The sequence below is a fragment of the Phyllostomus discolor genome, chromosome 1 (assembly GCF_004126475.2).
Source record: "Phyllostomus discolor isolate MPI-MPIP mPhyDis1 chromosome 1, mPhyDis1.pri.v3, whole genome shotgun sequence".
Classification (NCBI taxonomy): domain Eukaryota; kingdom Metazoa; phylum Chordata; class Mammalia; order Chiroptera; family Phyllostomidae; genus Phyllostomus; species Phyllostomus discolor.
The window spans coordinates 43511995-43532864 of NC_040903.2; the positions used below are offsets into that span (position 1 = coordinate 43511995).

At 36.0% G+C, this 20870-nt stretch overlaps 1 protein-coding gene across 2 annotated transcripts; it reads left to right on the forward strand.

Moving 5' to 3' along the window:
- The first annotated feature begins 1245 nt into the window (after positions 1-1245).
- LOC118499675 lies at positions 1246-16609 on the forward strand. 2 transcript variants are annotated; one of them, XM_036021659.1, is made up of 4 exons: positions 1246-1546; positions 3267-3342; positions 4441-12904; positions 13025-16609. In XM_036021659.1, exons 2-4 carry the CDS (start codon positions 3289-3291, stop codon positions 16291-16293), a joined length of 11787 nt encoding a protein of 3928 aa, XP_035877552.1. In that variant the 5' UTR covers positions 1246-1546; positions 3267-3288; the 3' UTR covers positions 16294-16609. The 2 variants fall into 2 exon arrangements, with proteins under 2 accessions (XP_035877552.1, XP_035877547.1); XM_036021654.1 differs by having other exon boundaries at positions 1247-1546; positions 4441-16609.
- Positions 16610-20870: the final 4261 nt, after the last annotated feature.

The window sequence follows — 20870 nt, forward strand, 5'->3', positions numbered from 1 at the left end:
AGGAACAAAAACTTAATGTCATGGGAATGGTATTTCCAAGCTGCTAAAGTGATAACATTATAATTGTTCAACTCATGACACATTGCTTATCTGAAGGTAATTTATAATGTATGTAGATGTTTTATACATCAATCCTCCTCCTGATAAAAAGAACAATTCAATGACAGTCTTGGACCTAACTGTAGGAATTCAGTATTTGTTCCAGTGTATAGTGAAAGAATGTCAGCTACAGAAAAGTATTAAGATGAGCCAGAGAATAGGGAAATTAAGGAAGCCTAAAGAAAAAAAAACTGCAAGAAGTTTGACTTTGTCTTTCTGCCTAGTAAGATCTGGTAAAATTTATATATCAAAAGTATTCTTGAATTTTAGGGTCACACGATATGAAAGAACTATGCAGAGTACAGAGAAAGTTGTAATTGTCAGTAAGATTTTAGTTGTCTTCAAACAAGGACAGCAAACCAATTATGTTCAGAAGGAGTCTCTATATTGTTCTAGAAAAGTCTTGCTGTGCCATGCCTTGTGTAGTGTAGCATAAAGAGAAAGTTAATAGCATAAAAGGAATGTAAGTTCAGATTTTTATGGAGGCTTTAGAATATATAGCAGTGAATTACCTCAACAAGTGGCATAATAGGAATAATGTATTTTAGTGAATTCCACATAAATGAATTAGCTTCAGAAACTAGAGTTATGAGCTCAATCAGCCAGTTTTGAGTTTACCAAAGGAAGCATCTGCTTGAGAGGTCAGCATGGGACTTATAGAAATCATGTAGAAAAAGGGGGGGGTTGATGGCTATAATTCTGTTATTTTAAAAAATATGTTCCTTGTCTGTGAGTCCTTTATACAAATACCTTGACTTCACCCTTCTCCTTTTTTCTCCCATTATGGGAGAATGGTTGACTGTGGAAGGTAGAGGGTGAGTAAAGCAGGAAAGAGTAATGGGGGTGGGGGAATGGCAACAACTGTAATTGGACAACAATAAAAAAGATAAAGAATAAAAATGTATTCTTTTTCCTGTATTATAAACATAATTTCCAGACACTCAACCAAATACAATTCTGTCCTTACAAAAACCAGAACATTATAGGGTGAATCCCAGTGTGAACTAATAAATGGCAATACATGTTAAATAATATTATAATGAATCAAATTTTTGCTGTGGAAGTAGCAATTTTTTAACAAATAGCAGGAAAATAGGGAAGACATGGCACTACAGTCTAGAGAGTTAATTTTTAAAGGGCTTCTTAATATTTAAAAGATGAGCCTTACCCCTTTCAAAATGATGTTAACAAGGTCACTGCGTGCCTGAGAGTGCTTGCACAAAAGCCAACTGCCACTTCCTTTCTTTTGTTTTGGGATTAGCTCAGAAGCAATCCCTTAGAGTGAAGCCTCTTCTCTCCCCACTGAAATAAAGAGGAGAACTAGGAGCTTGTTTCTCAGATTTAGACAACCTCAGCAAGGATTTCATCTCCATGCATTGCTTAACCAGGCTGATTTGGTCAACGGTTAATGTTAGAAGGCAGCTGAAAAGAAAGATTTCTTTGCAAGGTAAGTATTTGAATAAATTAGGTTTGGAGCCATTCTCTCACCAAATACCTAATTCGTTCTTTTTAAATGTATTTTTCTATTGTATTTTTTCATTACCATTTGTCCCCCTTGTACCTCCCACCCCACCCTGCAATCACCACACTGTTGTCCATGTCCATGAGTCCTTTTTTCCTTTTTGCTCAACCCCTCTATCCCCTAACCTCCCCACCACCTTAGCTCACTATCTTAGACTCTGGCTCTCTATCTATGAGTTTGTCTCTATTTTGCCTGTTAATTCAGTTTGTTCATTCGATTCCACATATGAGTAAAAGCATATGGTATTTGTCTTTCTCTGACTGGCTTATTTCACTTCACACAATGTTCTCCACATCCATCCATACAGTTGCAAAAGGTAAAATTCTCTTCTTTTCTATGGTCAAGCAGTATTCCATTGTGTAAACATCCATGGTTGTTTTATCCACTCATCTACTGATGGACACTCGGGTTGCTTCCATATCTTGGCAATTATAAATGTGCTGCAATGAATATAGGGGTTCTTATGTTCTTTTGAATTAGTGTGTTGGGTTTCTTTAGATAAATTCCAAGAAGTGGAATTGCTGGGTCATGAGGCTGGTCCATTTTTAATTTTTCAAGGTATCTCTACACTGCTTTCCACAGTGGCTGCACCAATTTGCATTCCCATCAACAGTACAAAAGGGTTCATTCCCCTTTTTCCACATCCTCTCCAGCACTTGTTGTTTGTTGATTTATTGATTGTTAGTGACATTAAGCATCTTTTCATATGTCTATTGGCCGTCTGTATGTCCTCTTTGGAGAAGTGTCTATCCAGGTCCTTTGCCCATTTTTTAATTGGATTGTTTGGGTTTTTTCAGTGTTGAATGTTATAAGATTTTATAAATTTTGGATATTAAACCCTTATCAGATGTATTGACCTATATGTTCTCTGATTCAGTGGGTGTTGGGAAAATTGGACAGACGCATGCAGAAAAATAAAACTACACCACTTTCTTACACCACACACAAGAATAAATTCAAAATAGATTAAAGACTTAAATGTTAGACCTGAAACCATAAAAATCATAAAAGAAAACATAGGGAGTAAAATCTTGGACATTGCACATAGCAATATTTTATCTGATACATCTCCTCAGTCGAGGGAAACAAAAAATATATTAACAAATGGGACTATATCAAACTAAAAACTTTTTGCACATAAAGGAGACCATCAACAAAATGATTATTTCCTATAACCTTTTTGTTTAAGGAATACATAATTAGATTGATTTAAATCTCTGGCTGAATATAAGTTGAATAAATTAACTTTTGTCTAAATGCTCCTGAAAATGCAACAAATAGATCATTATTAACATGATAATAAGGGTGAATTTATATGATGAAGTCCTCATTGAAGTATTCTGTCCAAAATATATTTGCTAGTTAGTTTACTCCTTGATTCTCTATAAGTTATGGATAATAGCCAAAATTCTTCCTATTCATACTGTTAAAATAGTATTGACCTTAGAACTACAGTATTCTTTTCCACGTATTATCATTTCTAATAATGCACTAGAACTTCTTGGGTAGTGTGTGTATCTTATTAGGAAAGCCAGCATTTTAATGTCAGTAATACTAAAATAAAATAGATTATTTTTGATGTTTTTAAAATTGTCACTTAAATTATCAATATGTTAACATAACATAAGACAATCTTGTACCTTAGTTGCAGGAAATAGCAAAACAAGATGAAGATCCTAGTTCTGACTACGACCATCTTGAATTCTGTGGCTTTCTTCCCGGTAAGTTTCAGTATTTTGGATAACAGTATCCTCATGGAACTAAAAATCAGATGGAGGGAAAGAATAGATATAGATCATCAGCCTAGGTTTAACACAAGAAAGAATATTTTGCTAAAAATGTCACTATATTTTTAAAATTCTATTATTTTATTTATAAATTTCCTTCTTTTAAAATTGGTCATACACATAGTAAAATAAAGATAACAGAGGGTATAATGCATGATAATATAGGGTCTGAATGGGGCTGCTCTATCCTTTCTATATGGTAAAAAATTTCTTACTAAATGTTTAGCATGGTATACCTGGGTTTATATTTACAGAGCGTGCTCAAAACTGACATATTAGCTGTTCCTTTTTATATTGATATTGTGTATTCCTAACTTGACTAACATAAAAATCAATGAATAAAGAAGAAAGCAAAGACCTGCAGAATGTTTATTTGATCAAGTTAATACAGTAACTATTAATTTCAGATTTTTAATGAAATATAATCTGCAAGGGGAACCTCAAAATATGTTGTACTTCTTTCCCTTTACTATATGGGAGTCAGGAAACATACAGTCAGACAGATCAGCATTTGTCTGCCAATTCACCTTTGTCCTTATGAGACAGTCCAACAGCAAGGCAACTCTTTTCCATCCTAAGAACAAGAGAAATTTCTGTACCTACAAACTATTTAAATACCTACTCTGAGTCTATTGATAGAGTAACAAGGTTTTCCGGATCTCTTTCAAAGAGAAATTTCTCAGAGACGCTTCAAGCTAGGGTGTATAACCCCATGTAGGGGTTATGCTCCAAGTAACCCTTCAGCTTTTCAGACTTCAGCTAGTTTTGCTTATGCTGAGGGTATAGCATACAGTTCTACCCTGGCAAAGTCTTCAAAGAATAATGCTTCGCCTTCATCTGATGCTATGCAGGATACACCTGCAGCTATGCAGGATACTTCTGCTGTCAGTACCACAACGTCCAGATTTCCCCCAACTCCAAAATAGCACAGAGCAGGATAACTGTTTCAAGGGACAATAACATCTCAGCACCTGTATCCATGACCTCCCACCCATAATAAGTCTGCTTCCATTGCAATTCCTCCCCTTACAGAGAGACACCAAAGCAGCTCAAAGAGTTGAACCCTTCTTCCCACCCACTGGAAGATCTAAACCATTCTTTGCCCCTAATACTGCTGCGCACATCCAAAGTACTAAGAATGAGAATGCCTCCGTAGATGACAGTACCATTGCCATATCAAACGCAAACAACCTCCTTAGGACTTACACCACTACTCGAGAGGAAGAAGCAGAACCAGCGATTATATCCTTTATTGGTACCACAACCCTCATGAGAGAAAGCAGTACAAAAAAAACTGATGCCACAGCTATTCTAGAGAATTATACAGCTCTGCTTGATGTTCCTGATTTGGAGAACCAAAACACAATTAATGCTACTTACCGGGAAAGATATGGCAAAACTGCAAGCAACATTACTGATCTTTCACAGAAAGACAATTCTATTGTAATTAATGCTACAAACAGGAAGAATGATCATAGAACTACAGTAAATACTCAAATACCTAGCATTTCCTCTGCAAAAAATGACTTTGAATCTATTCCTATTTGGAGTACTTACAAGACTGATACTAAATCTATCATGATTGCCACTGACATTGATGAAGCTACTTCCAATATCAACCCCATTAATACTATTTCCAATATTAATCGGATAAATCCTGTTCTTAATTATAGAATGTATAAAGAAAACAGTAATCTTATTGGTAATTCTGATGATACCAAAACAATGTTAGATGTAGGTAAAAATATGCATGTGGGGGACTTGATTACTTTCAACACAAACGGCATTAGTTCTATAAAGGATCGTGCTAACCCTAACCCCATAGAACCATTGCCAGACACCAATATTAACTTTAAAATAACTTCGCCTTCAAAGGATAATCCAACAATAAAAGGCAGACACACTGTTCGGATAGAAAACATCAAAATGCCTAACAATAACTATATTGCTAAAGCAACTAGATCTAAAGTAGATGATTTAATAACTAAGCGCCATTCTAATATTCCTGCAAATGCATATGTCAAAACAGATAGGAACAATTTTAAGTCTGTGAACACTGATAAAATTGAGTTTGTTATTCCTTGGGTCCAAAAAATTACAAATATGGACCAAGATGATGAAGTTGGAGGAGAAGTCATCTTCATTCATCCAGATACTTCCATGAAAGAAATTGGAAGAAAAGTTTACTCTCTTTACCCTGATGTAGATTATGCCCAAACAGCAAGAAACAAAATCATCCTCTCTGACATCTCTGATATGTTCAATCCTTTTTTCAAATACAAAGTAAAGCTCATTAGTCTCTCTATCAATAATGACCATGCTTATGGTGGTGCAGGACCTAACCCTAAAACAGACTTTCCTATGCACAAAGTATACACTCTTCTGTCAGCAGCAGAACCACCTGCTCTAATGCCTAATGCTCAAAATAATCAAGCTCAAAAGCCCCTGCTAATTAAAGATCCTTTGAGTGGTGCTTGGATATCAGATTCTGTGACTGAAAATCCTCATGTCATTAATGATACCATTATACAAAAACAGAAAATCAATAAAGGATCAGAGGATACTTTGAACCATCCATTGGAGTCTACTTTCCTTACTGCTAATTTCACCTCTCCCAGTGATGTGTACAATGTCACTGCCAGTGCAAGTAAGCAGACCACAAATACAACAAACAGTTCTGATCTGGTGATTGATAAGGCCACCATGCCAGAAGGAAGGCACACTGTAACCACTGCCTCTCTGTCTGCAAGGACAGCTGGTATTCATACACCAAGAAAAGGATTTGGAAGTCTGATGGACAAAAAAATGTCTGGTGAGGAAGAATCTACTCCCTATGTGGAAGTAAAGTCTTCAGTGGGAGATGATGCTGTTTTCCAAGTAAAAGAAGACCTTCTACCTGCACATAATTTCAAGTACTTTGAATCAGGAGACAGTGGCTTTGAAAGGAATGGATTTGTGGCTGTTGATACCACAAAGTCTCTTTCCCAGTTAAATAGTATTATACCTATTGCTGAAGTAACAATAAGTGAGAGAGACCTTACCAATTCTGGAGAAGATTTTTTTGATATTCTGTATGATTTCACTAACCCAGAAAATGGCAAAACACATTTTAAGACAATGGCTACTGATAGTCTGAGCAACAGTGTAGCTGTGAAAGAGAACATGGCAGCAGAAAGCACTGAATTCCTTCCACCTCATAATTCTATCTTCCAGACTGGAAGAGTGGATCACCATATACTCCCTAATGCATACTACAATGTAATCATTGATAATCCACCTACTATTACCAAAGAGAACCAAAATCTTGCTCAGAGCATCATGAAACATAAATTATCACTCCCCACATTGGGCAATGCACACCTTATTAATTATAGGGATGGCCATCAAACCCCTTTTGCTGTCACTTCAAGTAATAATAAAAGACTGACCAGTGATGACAAAATGGATGGGGCTGAAATAGCAAACACCCCTCTTGGCATTAGCTACACCCCTGTAGCTAATGATATTTACTATGCAGATCAAAACACTGAAGTTATAACAGACTTGGCTTTAACAGCTTCCACCTCACCAGTAAAGAAAGGCCTTCTGACCATGAATAAAGTTAGTACTTTTAGCTATAAACCTAATAAACCAGGAGATGACTTTACCATTTCCAAAGATCTTGATGTATCTAGAGATAATGGCACTGTATTAATAGTTGATCCCTCTATCTTTACAAAGTCTATTGCCCCTAGTCAAGCAACAAGCCCTGTAAAAAAAACCTCTTTGGCAGATATCATAATACCAAAAACTTTTTATATTAAGTCTACCCCAGTGACTTTGACTGTACCTGTCACCACTGCTCCTCAAGGATATATTGATACCATGTTTTATATTCCACAATATGAATCTGAAAATACTTTCAAGGAAGATATAACACTGAACTATGAAGCAGATCCTCCAAACAACATAGACATTATGGCAGAGGAAGAAGACATACTTACAGAAGAAAATGTGAGGGATCATATTTATGTTACACCTATTGCAGGTGATAATGTTCCTGAAGGCAATAACTTGGCAGCTAAACACTGTTCTCTTAATTCTGATGTATATAACTCCATCGGCTTCAAAGGAACAACCAAAAGCATAGCTGGCCAACTTGACTTTGAGGATCCTGCATCATCCTATATGACTGAAATCTCAAAATCTCCATTTGAGAAATCCATTCCTGAGTTTCAAGAAAAAGTTGTTGTAAGAAATAGTAATAGTGGTGCTGAACATGTTGCATTTTTTGGTGATATTTATCCAAAGATGAAAGAAAATGTCCCAAAAGGATATACTTTTCCCCCTAAAAGAAGACACAACTTTAAGATTCCCATGAAAGATAATATAAAGTCTGCTCTGGAAACCACTATGTTATTAGATAAAGGAACTTCCAGCAAAAAGTATTCATCCTATATTGATGAACAAACTCATCCAGGAACAGAAAAAGACCAAGTTGCTACAGGTAGCATAACTAATTCTCATATGATCATTATACCTGTGACCTTCTCCACACCTGTTTTCTCTGAGGACATAAATGTGGGAAACTATTACAGTGCACCAGAAACAAGTCCTCCTTTATCACTGAGATATGCAAATACATTGAGAGATGATTTCTTTATCCTTAGGCCAGTGGCCACTCTAGCAAAGGAAAATAATCTAGATGGCATGGACTTGATCACCATTGAACCTGATAAAAGTGATTCTGAATATATTTCAAATAAGCATACTTTTGAACTAGAAAAGGAAGAAAACAATTCTATTAAGAAACCTGTTCAATCTACACATGGACCCAATAGATTTTTGTCTTATATACCCTCCCCTAAAGGTGAGACCTCAAAGAGTCTCCTGTATAGACTAACTCAACCTGAATTTAAAACTAAAGAGAAGTATCAAACTATTATTCTCAAAGAAGAAAATTCTGACTCTGATATTTTTGCCACTTCTTTCAAAGATTACACCAAAAACTTCAACACTAGGCATCTGAAAACCCTGGTGCCTTCCCTAATTGATGAAGATGAGATGTTGTCCCCTGAGTTCCAAGAAAAAACATCTGCAGGAAAGAGCACGCTAAGTGAAGATGATGTTATCATCATTCTTCCTGAAGTTTCTGATTTGGGAAATAAAAAAAGCAACTATTTCCCTGTACCACACACAGAAACAATTATCATGGAAGAGAGCAGAACATCTAACGATGTCCCCACTGACTATGGTGTGATGGCCAGCCCCATAAAAAGTCAAGGTCATTTCTACAGGAAAGGCATTTCATCCAATGTTTACAACACAGCTCCTGTGGGGTTGGCTGACTCCATCACATCAGAAGACTCAAAAGTCAATGAAAATAAAATGGGTTTCTCTGAAGTAATGCCTTCAGATGATCACATTAACCCCTTGCCTCAGGACATTGCCTCCCAAGTTAAGAACATCCCCTACGTTAGTGAAATTACTAAAGGTGTAATAAAAACGACTTCAGTAGCTTCTCTGAATCCTGTTAAAGCCAACAAAATGCGAACAAATGCCACCACTATTTCACATAGCGTCTCTGCCTTGGACTCTAAGGAAAGCAATGAAAATGGTGAATCCATTATGCCTGCAGTGGATGGTATCCTGTCCAACAAATTAAACTCTCTATTAATTCCCAATCAGAAAATACCTAGAACTGCAGTTGTTTTTAGTAAAATTGATGGTTCTTTATCTGATAAACTGGTGTCACTACAAGAATCAGAGCCATTGGGTGAAGACTCTGTTATTATAGACCAAAATAGGGGAGTCACCAAGGAGCACAGTGACCCTCAGTTCTTCTCTATGATCTCCTCTGTTCCTCTAGATGTTACTACTCTTTTAGAGAATTCTACAAATGTAGTCACTGGCATGCCTACCACTGAAAACGTAGGCATTAATAATAAATCTGACATTATGGCCTTTGTACCTAATATATCCCTTCAACCTATAATCTATAAAAATGAGCAGATAAATAACACTTCTGACCATGTTGTAAATAAAGCAGTTACCAATCCATCTGCAAAAGAAGTCACTACCTCAGAAACTGAAGCCAATGCATTCCTCAAGAAAAATACAGGTGTTGTAGAAGATGAATCTCATACTTCTGAAGCCAAAATTCCAGTGAACTTAAGAGACATAAATTCAATGGACATTAATCTTTTCACTCTTAAACCTGATGTTGCTTATGTTGAACAGAAAGCACCTGGAACTTTAAAACAAATATTTTACCCTGATTCCACAGTGAGCACCACAAAGCCAACAAAGGCCAGGACTATGAGCTCATTTTCTCTTGATAATGATAACTTAAAGAGATCTACTACAAACTCTTATAATAATAACTTATACCATCTACCCTTGAAACCAACCCCTCCTCCTACTGATTTTGTTGCTGATTTTATTAAAATCACTCACTCTGAACTTAATCCAGCACTCAATATGAGAGAGAGCAACAAAAAATTGACTGATGAGTCTATTATATCTAATAGTATAATTCTCCTACCTGATAAAGAAATCATTTCACCTAACAATATTATCTTTTTGGATGACATAAGGAATATTGCAAATGAAAAAAGATATGTAGATTCTACAGAAAAAGATAAGGTAACTCAATATGAAGATTTTTCAGTAGACTCAGATGTGGTTTTTCCTGCAAGGGAAAACAATCCAAATAATATAAATCTATCAACTGCTGGGCTTGATAGCAGTACTGTTAAATATGTAACAGAGGAAAGTACCTTTAATGTTGAAGAAGAAGGAAAGAGCCCCACAACAGAAGTACCTGCTTTTATTCAAGGTCTCCACAGATTTGAATCTCCCTTCTCCACTGCCCATGTCACTGGGAGTTTATTGAATGAAAATCCTGTAGGATTCAAAACTAAACAAAAATACCAAATTCTGATCTCCAGGAAAGAAACCCCTTATTCTTATGAAGATGACCCCTTTCTCAAAGATTATACTGCCAAATTCATGAATAAGTCACCTGGAACCAGGACTCACTCCCTAACATATGAAAATAAAAAAATGTCCCCTAGGTTTCCAAGTGATTTAGCTCTGGAAGGTGGTACCTTATATGGAAATGACATCATCACTATTTTTCCAGAAAGCAAATGGATTGAGCAAATCAATGCCCCAGAGCTAGACTCAAAGGAAACTGTAGGAGAAAGCAGGTCATTCCCAGATGAAATCACTGATCTCACCTTAAGTGAAACTCCAATAATAAGCAAAGACCAGCTCAACAGGAGATATGTCACATTCACTTTTCTTTATGACCAGAGGAAACCCACTATTTCACTCAAGTCAGAACATAATCAAGACAAAACTTTGAAGGCTGAGAATTATCATTTACAGGATGTCACTACTCCTTTAGTTACATTCAATGTCAACCTTGATAATGAATTTCACTTTGTTGAGGAAGATTCTGAGACTACAAAAAACAAGCCTTTAACTTCTTCAGCTATGAAGACAGCTCCTACTATGGCTGGTACCCCTGTTCTTCCCATTCAGAACAATTATGAAGTGAGTAATTCAATGCAACCCGATAAAAATAATGTTAGGTCTAGAGAATTCCAATTTCCACTAACAACTGAAAATGACATTCTCATGCCAGAAGTCTTAACTGAGGATTCCATCCTAAAGAGTAATAACCCCTTAACTGACTCCTCAAAGTCAGTATTGGGAGTATTAGAGACAGTGACTGAATACCTTGATCTTATTGATGGAACTGATATTTCAGGAAATCAGGGCATTCAAATTCAAACAGACCTTCAGCCCCACTCCTTGGACTCCATTATTTCTCCTATTGATTCAACAACTTTTACCAGCAGTTCTACAGATGATGAGGCTGATTCAACACCTACTATGGAGAGAGACACTGCTAATTCTAAAGTTAAGACAGATGCCCAACCTCTGAGCACAATAATGAAAATCCTTTCATCTAGACAAAGAAGACCTTTCCCTTCTGAAATAAAGAAAATAGCTAAACTCTCTGCTGAGGAAGAACCACCTGCTAAATTCAATTCAGGTCCCATTATAAATTCAACAGCACTTGTTCCAACTTTGGAGAAAACCCTTGTCTCAACCCCTGATTCCAGTGCCCTCTCCAAGAGCAATAACAGCAAGGGGGAGGAACACAGTATTTCTGGAGCAGGCAATTTTGCTTTAGGAGATTCAAGGATGTTGAAAGATGATTCATTTATTGATAAATTTAATATTTCTACTAAAATTCAAGCTCCTCCCAATTTAAAAATAATCCATTCAGCTGATTCCTCCATGACTTTGGGAAAGACTATAAAGCTTAAGGATGAAAACTCCACTTCTTTTGATGAAGATACAGGCACAGCAGGTTTGCTTCATAATGCTCCCACTGGAATCTATGAATTACTATGGAAGTTGAGTATTTCTCCTAATTTCACAACTTCTCTGAGTTCATCTAAATATTCTGAACTTGATCCAGTTGTCAAAATGAAAAAAAATACTACAACAAAGACTAATAACAGTGTTCCATTTCAGGAAAGATACATTCCATCTCCAAAGCACATTACTTCACCAAGTAACAATTCTTTAACAAAAGATATGTTGAACACTATTCTTAAAAGAAGATTTGTGCACAGATATTTTGTAGGGAAAGATATAATCCCTGAATATGAAGTATTATCTATTACAGAAAACATTTCAGATATTTCTTTAGATAGTGAAAATATTCCAAATGATGATTATATAATAAGCACTGCTCTTGACAACAGAGGTCTTGAGTATGTTGCAAATGAATATGTCTTTGAACAACAGGAGGAAAAAAACAACTCCATTACCAAGACACCTACTCTCAGTTATGACCCCAAAATAGTTGGGTCATGTCCATTATACTCCAGTGCTGATACCTCTGAATATGCATTTCAAGATGCTCCAGTTGAGAACAAAATTAAAGAAATACTACGAACTTTGATATCTAGAAAGGAACTTGCCAATTCTGAGCTTGATGCTATTGTTCCCAAAAGTTCCACTGACAATTTGAATTCTAAGTCTTTCAAATCCATAATTTACCCCCTAACTCACTCAAGTGATAATTTTTACAACATTTTTCATGAAACAACTCTAAAAGAGGACAGTCTGAGGGAAGATGACACTATCATCATTCTCCCTGAAGACAAAAGGATGGAATATATCCTTGTCCCTGACTCAGAAATAATAGTAACCATGGTAAAGGAAAAGATGTTCCCAAATGAACCCACTGATCCTACTGTGATCACTTCTCCATTAAAAAATAAGAATCAATTCTATAGGAAAGTCACTTCATCTATTTTTAACATTAATGCCCAAGATGAAGCAGAAAATATCTTATTATCCAAAGTGGACAATGTTAAAGATAGAAATCATATGGCAGAGACTCAACACTCATGGGACAGCATAATTCCTTTGGCTGACCTCAGTGCCATCCCTGATGGTAAATTTCCTTTTATCAATGAAAATACTGAAATTATAAACAACAGGGCTTCAACCTCTTCCTTACCAGTGAATACAGTCCACACTGTAAATGATATAACTACTCTCTCCACTGAGAGCAGGTATGAAGAAGGTGATTCTATGCTACCAGAAGACAATAATAAATCAAGAGGATTCCTAGCTCTCCCAATTCCAGAAAAGCCCATGTTCATTCCTAATGCCTTAAGTACAAATCTTGAAATCTCTGACCCAGCGGCAAAAAACTTCTTGGCTAATTCTTCAGTCCTATGGCCAAACATGTTTAAGTCAATAATTGAATACCCTAGTTCTATTAATGGTGGTGATAATCCCATTAAAAATAAGACTGACCTCAAGCATTACTCCTTAACCTCAACTAAACTTCCCACTGGTTCCATTACTTTTTCAGATGATCTCACAAATAGTGAGTTTGATTCCTTGCCCTTAGTAAACAGAGAAACTCCTGATTTTTCTAAAACCGATACAGGTGAAATATACTCTGAATTTCAGAGAACAGTCATGAAAGCCTTTTTTCCTACAAAAGTCTCTCAACACAGGGTTTATGAAGAAAGAAAAAATGCTAATTTTTCTGATCAAGATCTAGATACTAAATTTGACTTAAGCCACATAATAGATGCAACTATTCTCAGTTCGGTTACAGAGAAAATACTTCCCTCAGTAACCAAACCTAGTACTCTGTCCAAGAGTGACACTAATGTGGAAGAAGTCCATATTTCTAAAGCAGGCAATTTTTTCCCAAAGGATGCAAGTTCATTGAAAGATAATTCTTTCACTGTTGAATTTGGTGCTACTCTTACTGAACCTCAAGCACCTCTCAATATAGAAGAAATATTTTCAGGTGAGTCCACATTAAGTCTTCCCAAAGCATCTAGGTATAATGATCAAAGCTCTTCTCTTGAAGTCACTAGAGGAGAAGGAATCATTGCAAACACTCCCACTGGGACATATGGCCTACCACCATGGAAATCAACTCTTCTTCCTTCTGATTTCGCAGTCTTCAGGCATTCATCTAAGTATTTTGAACTTGATCCAGTTACTAAAGTGAAAAAAGATACTACAACAAAGACTGATAATATTATTCCAACTGAAGAAAGAAATACTCTACCTGACAAAGTCACTATTTTACCTACTATCATTATTTCAACAGAAGACATGAAAAACCCTATTGATACTATTAATAACAATAAATTTGGATATAATACTTTTATAAAGGAAGATATACCCACTGAAGAAGTTCCTTTTATAGAAAATATTTCAGAAGAGGCATATAACACCCTTTTGGCAGGTGAAAATATTTCAAACAATGAGGATATAATAACTATTATGCCTATTGACAATGCCCTTGATGATGTAGAAGATAACTCTGTTTTTGAACTAATAAAGGAAGAAAATGTTCCTCTTATAAGAAAGATCACACTCACTGACTCCAATGTCTTTGAGTCTCATGCACCCTATGCCAGTGTGGCAACCTTGGAACATTTATTACAAGGATCTCCAATTGATATCCAAACCACCAAAAATCACCGAAGCTTAATCCCCAAAGAAGGGAATCATAATTCTGACACTGATGCCACTCTTCTCAAAAGGTCTACTATCAATTTTAGTATTAAGGCCCCTAGATCTGAGATTTATCCTCTAACTGATTCAAGTTGGATGTTTTTACCTGAGTTTCTGGATGAAGCAGATATAGAAAATAGTTTCCTAACAGGAGATAATATTGTCACTACTATCCCTAAAGGCAAAAGACTGAATTACCCATTTATTAGAGACCCAGAATTAATAACAAGAATGGGAAAGGGCAGTATATTCACAACTGATCCCACTGATCCTGCTGTGATGATCAGTCCCATAGAATATGAAGACCAATTCAACAGGAGAGATATCTCACCTGCTTTTTATAACAGTGCTGTCCCAGATGAAGCAAAAATCACCCTATCAGCCAGATTTGATGCAATGAAACATAAGCCAAGCGTGGCAAATATGCTCCATTCACAGAACATTATTCCTTTGGCTGAGTTCAATGTCATTCCTGATGATCTCCTCTTTATCAATCAAAATACTGAAGAAAACAACATAGCTTCAATCTTTTCCTCACTTATGAATAAGGCAGCCAGCACTATGGGTGATTCCATTGTTCTTTCCACTGAAGGTAGTTATGAAGGTGGTGATTCTATGTTACCTGGAGAAGATAATGTTAAATCTAGACAATTCTTATCTCTATTGACATCTGCCATGCCTATTCCTAATTCCTTAACTGAAAATCCTGAAACCTTGGGTCTAATGACAGATAACTTTTTGTCTGAATCTTTGATAACCATGCCGGAAGTGTTAGAGAGGGCAACTGAATATGGTGATGTTCCAGAGAGACAAATAATAACTCAAGCTGATATTCATTTCTATCCATCGACATGGAATATTCCTCCAACTGGATTGACTTTTTCAGAAGGTATCACAGATGGTGAAGTTGATTCATTTTTCTTTATGAGTAGAGATATTCCAGACAATTATAAAACTAAGACTGACAAAATGCATTCCAAATCTCAAAGAAGAATAATAAAAGCCTTTTCCCCTAGAGAAGACTCTCAAAATAATATCTACAAGACAAGAAAAATAACTAATATTTTCAATCAAGATCCAGCTGCTAAATTGGAATTAAGTCATTTTACAAATGCATCAGTTTCTATCCCAGCTATAGAGAAAATCCTTTCATCAGCAACTGAGTTCAGTCCTCTCTCCAAGGATGACAACAATATGAATGATTATTTCACCCGTAAATTTGGTGCTACTTCCTTCAAACCTCAAACACCTCCAAATTTAGCAGAAATCTTCTTAGCTGATTCCACATTAACTCTTCCAAAAACATCTAGGCCTGCCTCTCCTGATGAAGTCACTAATACAGAAGGGTCCATCACAAGCACTCCAACTGGTTTATATGGTCGACAATGGAGGTCAATTTTTCCTCCTCCTGATTTTACACAATCCATGGGAACTTCAAAATATTCTGAACTTGTTCCTGTAACTATTATGGGAAAAGACACCACAAAAGAGATTGATTATAATATTTCACCTGAAGAAATAATTATTCTATCTGATGAAGTTAGCCTTTCACCTATTATCATTTCCCCTGACAAAGGCATGGCAAGTACTTTTAAAGGGAACATACATAAGCACAAAGATCTAAGAGAGAGAAAGAGGGCTGATGAATATGATGAAATCATTTATTTTACAGAAGGCACTTCAGAAAGTGCGGGTGATAATTCTGCAGGTAAAATCATTCCAGTATATGTGGACCCTATAATTGTTATGTCTGATGACAGTGGTTCTGAACAGGTCTCAGATAAATATGGCTTTGAATTAGAGAACAGAGCAAATAATTCCCTTTAAAAATGAATATAGTGGGCTCTCTCCAGAGCATACCCATACCATTCCTCCCCTGATGTGTCCTCCTTTAGCTCTAAGGGTCCCCACAAGACTTGCAACTGGGGGAAAGTGGGCAGTGGCAGTTCATCCCTGGTTTATTCCTTGAACCTGTCTCCAAGGGCCCCTTTTCTCTGGCTTTTTAGTGAGCCAAAGCAGCCTTGTCTAGGCTCTCTGCTGTTTCTTCTTCTATCCTAAACTCCTCCTTGTTTCATTGTCCCAAGCTTTAATAAATGTACTCTCAAGATCAAAAAACAAAGTAAAATAAAAATGATTATATGCATATATGCCTCAAAGACATGTGTTTCATGCACCATATGCCACAATTTCTGCTTCAGGCAGCCTACCTAAAACATGACCTTCAGCATTTAAAGCTAAAGAAAACTGCCAACCTGTGATTCCTAGACAGTAAAACAAGAACTCTGACACTGATGCCATTGTTCACAGACCCACGACTCACTACATGGTTGATGCAAGTAAGAATTTCCTTCTAGTTTATCTGACAAAACTTCTGTGGGGAAAAAGCACCATAAATGTTCATGATGACAATGCAATTCTCTCTGATAACCTTGACTTAGGAAATAAACTTATTGAGTATTCCCTTTTTGAAAACACAAAACCCATCACTGACAGCAAGACATTCACAACTGATGCTACTAATTATGCTTTAAAAACAGTGCTAATTGCCTCAGGAAAAGTGTATCAGCTGCCATTTATAACACATTTATACCCAGGAGAGTAGACACTGCATACCTAGTATATCTGATTTGACTGAAAATGAAACATGTATAGCTTCAGTAATTTTTGTTTAGCTCAGCTTTCCAGTGATGACATCACTAGTGAGAATGAAAACACAGAAAGTGTAATTGACATAGCTCTTACTTTCTTTTAGCCTTTGAAAGAGATGTCTGCCAACATGCCAAATGTTCCTGCTATCTCCACTAAGAACAAAAATAACATTGGCCATTATAGCCTACCATCATCAGAGAGCATTGTCTCTAACTTACATCTATGGAACTATTTCAAAGTTTCATCCTAACTTCTAATTCCCCTAGTAAAGAAGCTGCAGCCTCAGACCTGTAAAAGATACAAATCTATACTACCCAGCGGTATTAATATTAGCAGCATCAAAGCCTGCTCACCTTACTTCAAAGAAGGTGTCTGAAGGGAAAAATACTAAAAGTCAAAAGGGCCCAAAGGCTCTCTACCTTAGTCTATAGTGTTTTCCCAACTGATTCCATTGGACCTTCAGAGAGTATGGTCAAAGTCAAACCTAAAACACTACTGCAGTTGTCATCAAGAATTAATTTTTTAAAATATTAATACCTATTGTAATCAAAATTTAGAATCCCCAAAAAGAACCACAAAGTTTTCTACTATTTCTCCCAATGAATATAGTAAACCAAATTTGTATTACACAAAGTAAATAACAAAACCTTCTGCAGTTAAGCCATAGCTACTAAATTTGAAATGAACCACCGTATACATGCAAGCATAATCATAGAAAATGTTATTCAGGTAAAAATAAATTTCCCAAAAGATGTTGTCCAAAAGCCTTATCTTGTGAAAAGAAATAGCATTGCTGATAATAAATCAATCAATAAGGATTATGACAATGTCTTGTAGAAGCTTATTCAACCTTTCACATGCTTACAGATTCCCTCCCAAATGAATCTGTTCAGCCACTTTATGGCTGAAAACTCAAACTTGCTCCCAGAAGTAATTACCATTATTCACACTGATAAAAATATCTTCATCTGACATGGAGATCATTTCCATAGTAGAAGAAAATTCCCAGTTGGAATTTAATGTAGCCAATCTCAGAGCAACAGATACTGAATTTCAAACTTCAGAAAATACAAATGTTACCATGAATCCATTGTTGAGGTGGAAAAAATATATTACCTAGGTTTCCAGAAATTTATATTATACTACAAGTTAACAAGGAGGTTGAAGTAAACATTCTTTAGGGCTGATATTGCTCAATCACAGACAGAAACAATTACTTCAAAGGATACCCCTGAGAAGCCTACCAACAACAAAGCTGATATGAAGGTCATGACAGACCCTGCTATAAATACCATCTTTCCTGAAATCAAAAAATATTGGCCCCAAAGGCCAACACATCCTTCAACTGCCATTTCCTTACTCATGTACCTAAGATCATAATAAAAGAAAGGGAAGAGGGCAAAAATGTGGATGTGGATAGAACCAAATCTCACAACATAATTGTTTCTCTGACTTCTTTTGTTATTTCTGAAGGTAGGAATTCTTTTGTGAATGAAGTTATTGAACCTGAAACTTCCTCAGCAACTACATTCCAGTGATGATTATAATTGCTTCAATGAAGATTAAAAACTGTTTTTTTCAAATAAATATACAAAATCCAAAGCTACATAAAATATTTTTAATCCTCACCTAAGGATACGTTTATTGATTTTAGAGAGAGCAGAAGAGGGGGAGAGAAAGAGAGAGACATCAATGTGAGAAAAACATGGACTGGTTGCCTCCCATTCACACTCCAACCAGGGATCAAAACCTAGGTATATGCCCTGACCTGAGATTTAAACCACAACCTTTCGTTGTATAGGATGATGCTCCAACCAAGGGAGCCACCTGGCCAAAGCCAGACTCTTTCTAAAAGAATTCTAGTATCTATAGGAGACACTGCTTGTGTCAGTTGATTCTTTTACAATGGTACATAACAATGGAAGAAACTACTATTCAGATAAAATTAAATTTATCTATAGAATGTGATCATCTGTCCTTAAGTCAGATAATATTGTTGATGGCAATGACCTATTGGTCAAATGGAAGTACACTGCCCTGCCTCGGGCAGATGACTCCTATTCCATCTTGACTATTGCTAAAACTCCAGCAGTGCCATCAGGATTTTCACCATATGCTTCCTGCTCTTTGATGAATGGCACACACTCAAACTAAGTGTCCTTTTTGACATCAATGATTTAAAAATGTGGGTGGAGGGCACACACAGATCTCATATTGTAGAAATGTAAACTTGAAACCTATATAATCCTATTAATCAATGTCACTCCAATAAATTTAATTTTAAAAAATAAATAAATAAAAGATTTTGGAGCTTGAAATGTTATAAATAAATAGATACATACATAACATAACATAACATAACATAACATAGATCCAGGTAATAATATTCCCTGCTGGGGAGAAAAGCCCATTTTGCTATAATCAGTGTGATTCCACTTCACAGCTCTATTAATATAAGCAGAGTTAGTATGATAACCAAATGAATCCCTGAAATTAAATACTATTTGACAAACTAGTATCTCTGAAGATATCATTTCAACTGACATTTCTAACCACAAATTAAATGCTCAAAAAATGAATATTTTGTTCCTTATTCTAACTCTATTCAACAGAAATGCCAAGTAGTCTGGAATAACTTGCAGCAGCTATAAAGCTAACATCCACATCTTTTTTTGTCCTCTTGTACATAGCAAAATATTCCCCCTAAAAGGACACTAAGTCTTCTTTTATCAGATCTTATCCTGAATTAAGCTTTACAAACACTAAATGTTGAGAACAAAAGTAGAAGTTAAAAAACCTGCCGTTAAGTTAGACAACTCAGATAATGCCTTTACTTTGCTATTTTCTTTGCTGACACTGGAACTGACAATATTTCTATTAAGAAGTAAAGAACCTGTGCCTATCACTAACTTGAGATGTCCTTCCCTGTTCCTGATGCTGACATCATTCCCTACATCAATTAAAACAGGGAGCCCTCAATAGTCACATCCCTTTGAGGGAAAAACACTTCTAGGGAAGCTGCCCATATCTTTAAAGTAAAAATCCTATCTTAAAATCTATCCAATACTTCTACAGAGAGTGCTAATATAGCTACAGGTGACAAATGACTAAGAGAAGACACTATATTTTGAGGCTGAGTCCACATCTAAGAAAAATAAGCATTTGCTTTTGAGATGGAAACTATTACTGTGGTTCATGCTGCTGTCACTTTTCAGATTTAGCTGTGTGCAAGTCCGAAAATCCTCTCTGCTACTGACATTAGAAAAAAAGTTAACATGAGGCTACAATCTCCTTTTATCAATTAGCTAAACCTTAAAGGTGATAGTTAAACAAAAGGATGATGACTGGCATTGTCAGAGAAAACCCTCGCTCTGAAATTGAGGATATAACACCCAAGGCTAATACTCTTATCAAACATCTTGATCTATTTCTGGGTGATTTTTGACATACAATGCCAACTCCCTGCAAGAAAACTTTTTTGGGGTTGAAATAACACTGTACATAAAAATATTCCTAAAGAAATTAAAACTCAAATCCTGACATTCTCACTGTAATTCAAGAAAGAGTAAGGAGTACAATGAAGAACAAAACTGCAAAGACCTTAATAAGCCAGTAACTTATTTTTTATTATCCCTACTGAAAAAGTGAGAATTTCCTCTTTTAAGAAGAGAACTGAAATCTCATTACCTAATTACTTCTGCAGCTCCATTTGCCGACAAAAAAGTAATTAATTTTTTTAGATATTTAAGTACATG

Coding starts and splice junctions, on each gene's coding strand:
- LOC118499675 (XM_036021654.1), top strand. CDS start 3,289: ATGAAGATCCTAGTTCTGACTACGACCATCTTGAATTCTGTGGCTTTC. Junction 3,343..4,440: donor ATTCTGTGGCTTTCTTCCCG/GTAAGTTTCAGT, acceptor CTCCCCTTACAG/AGAGACACCAAAGCAGCTCA.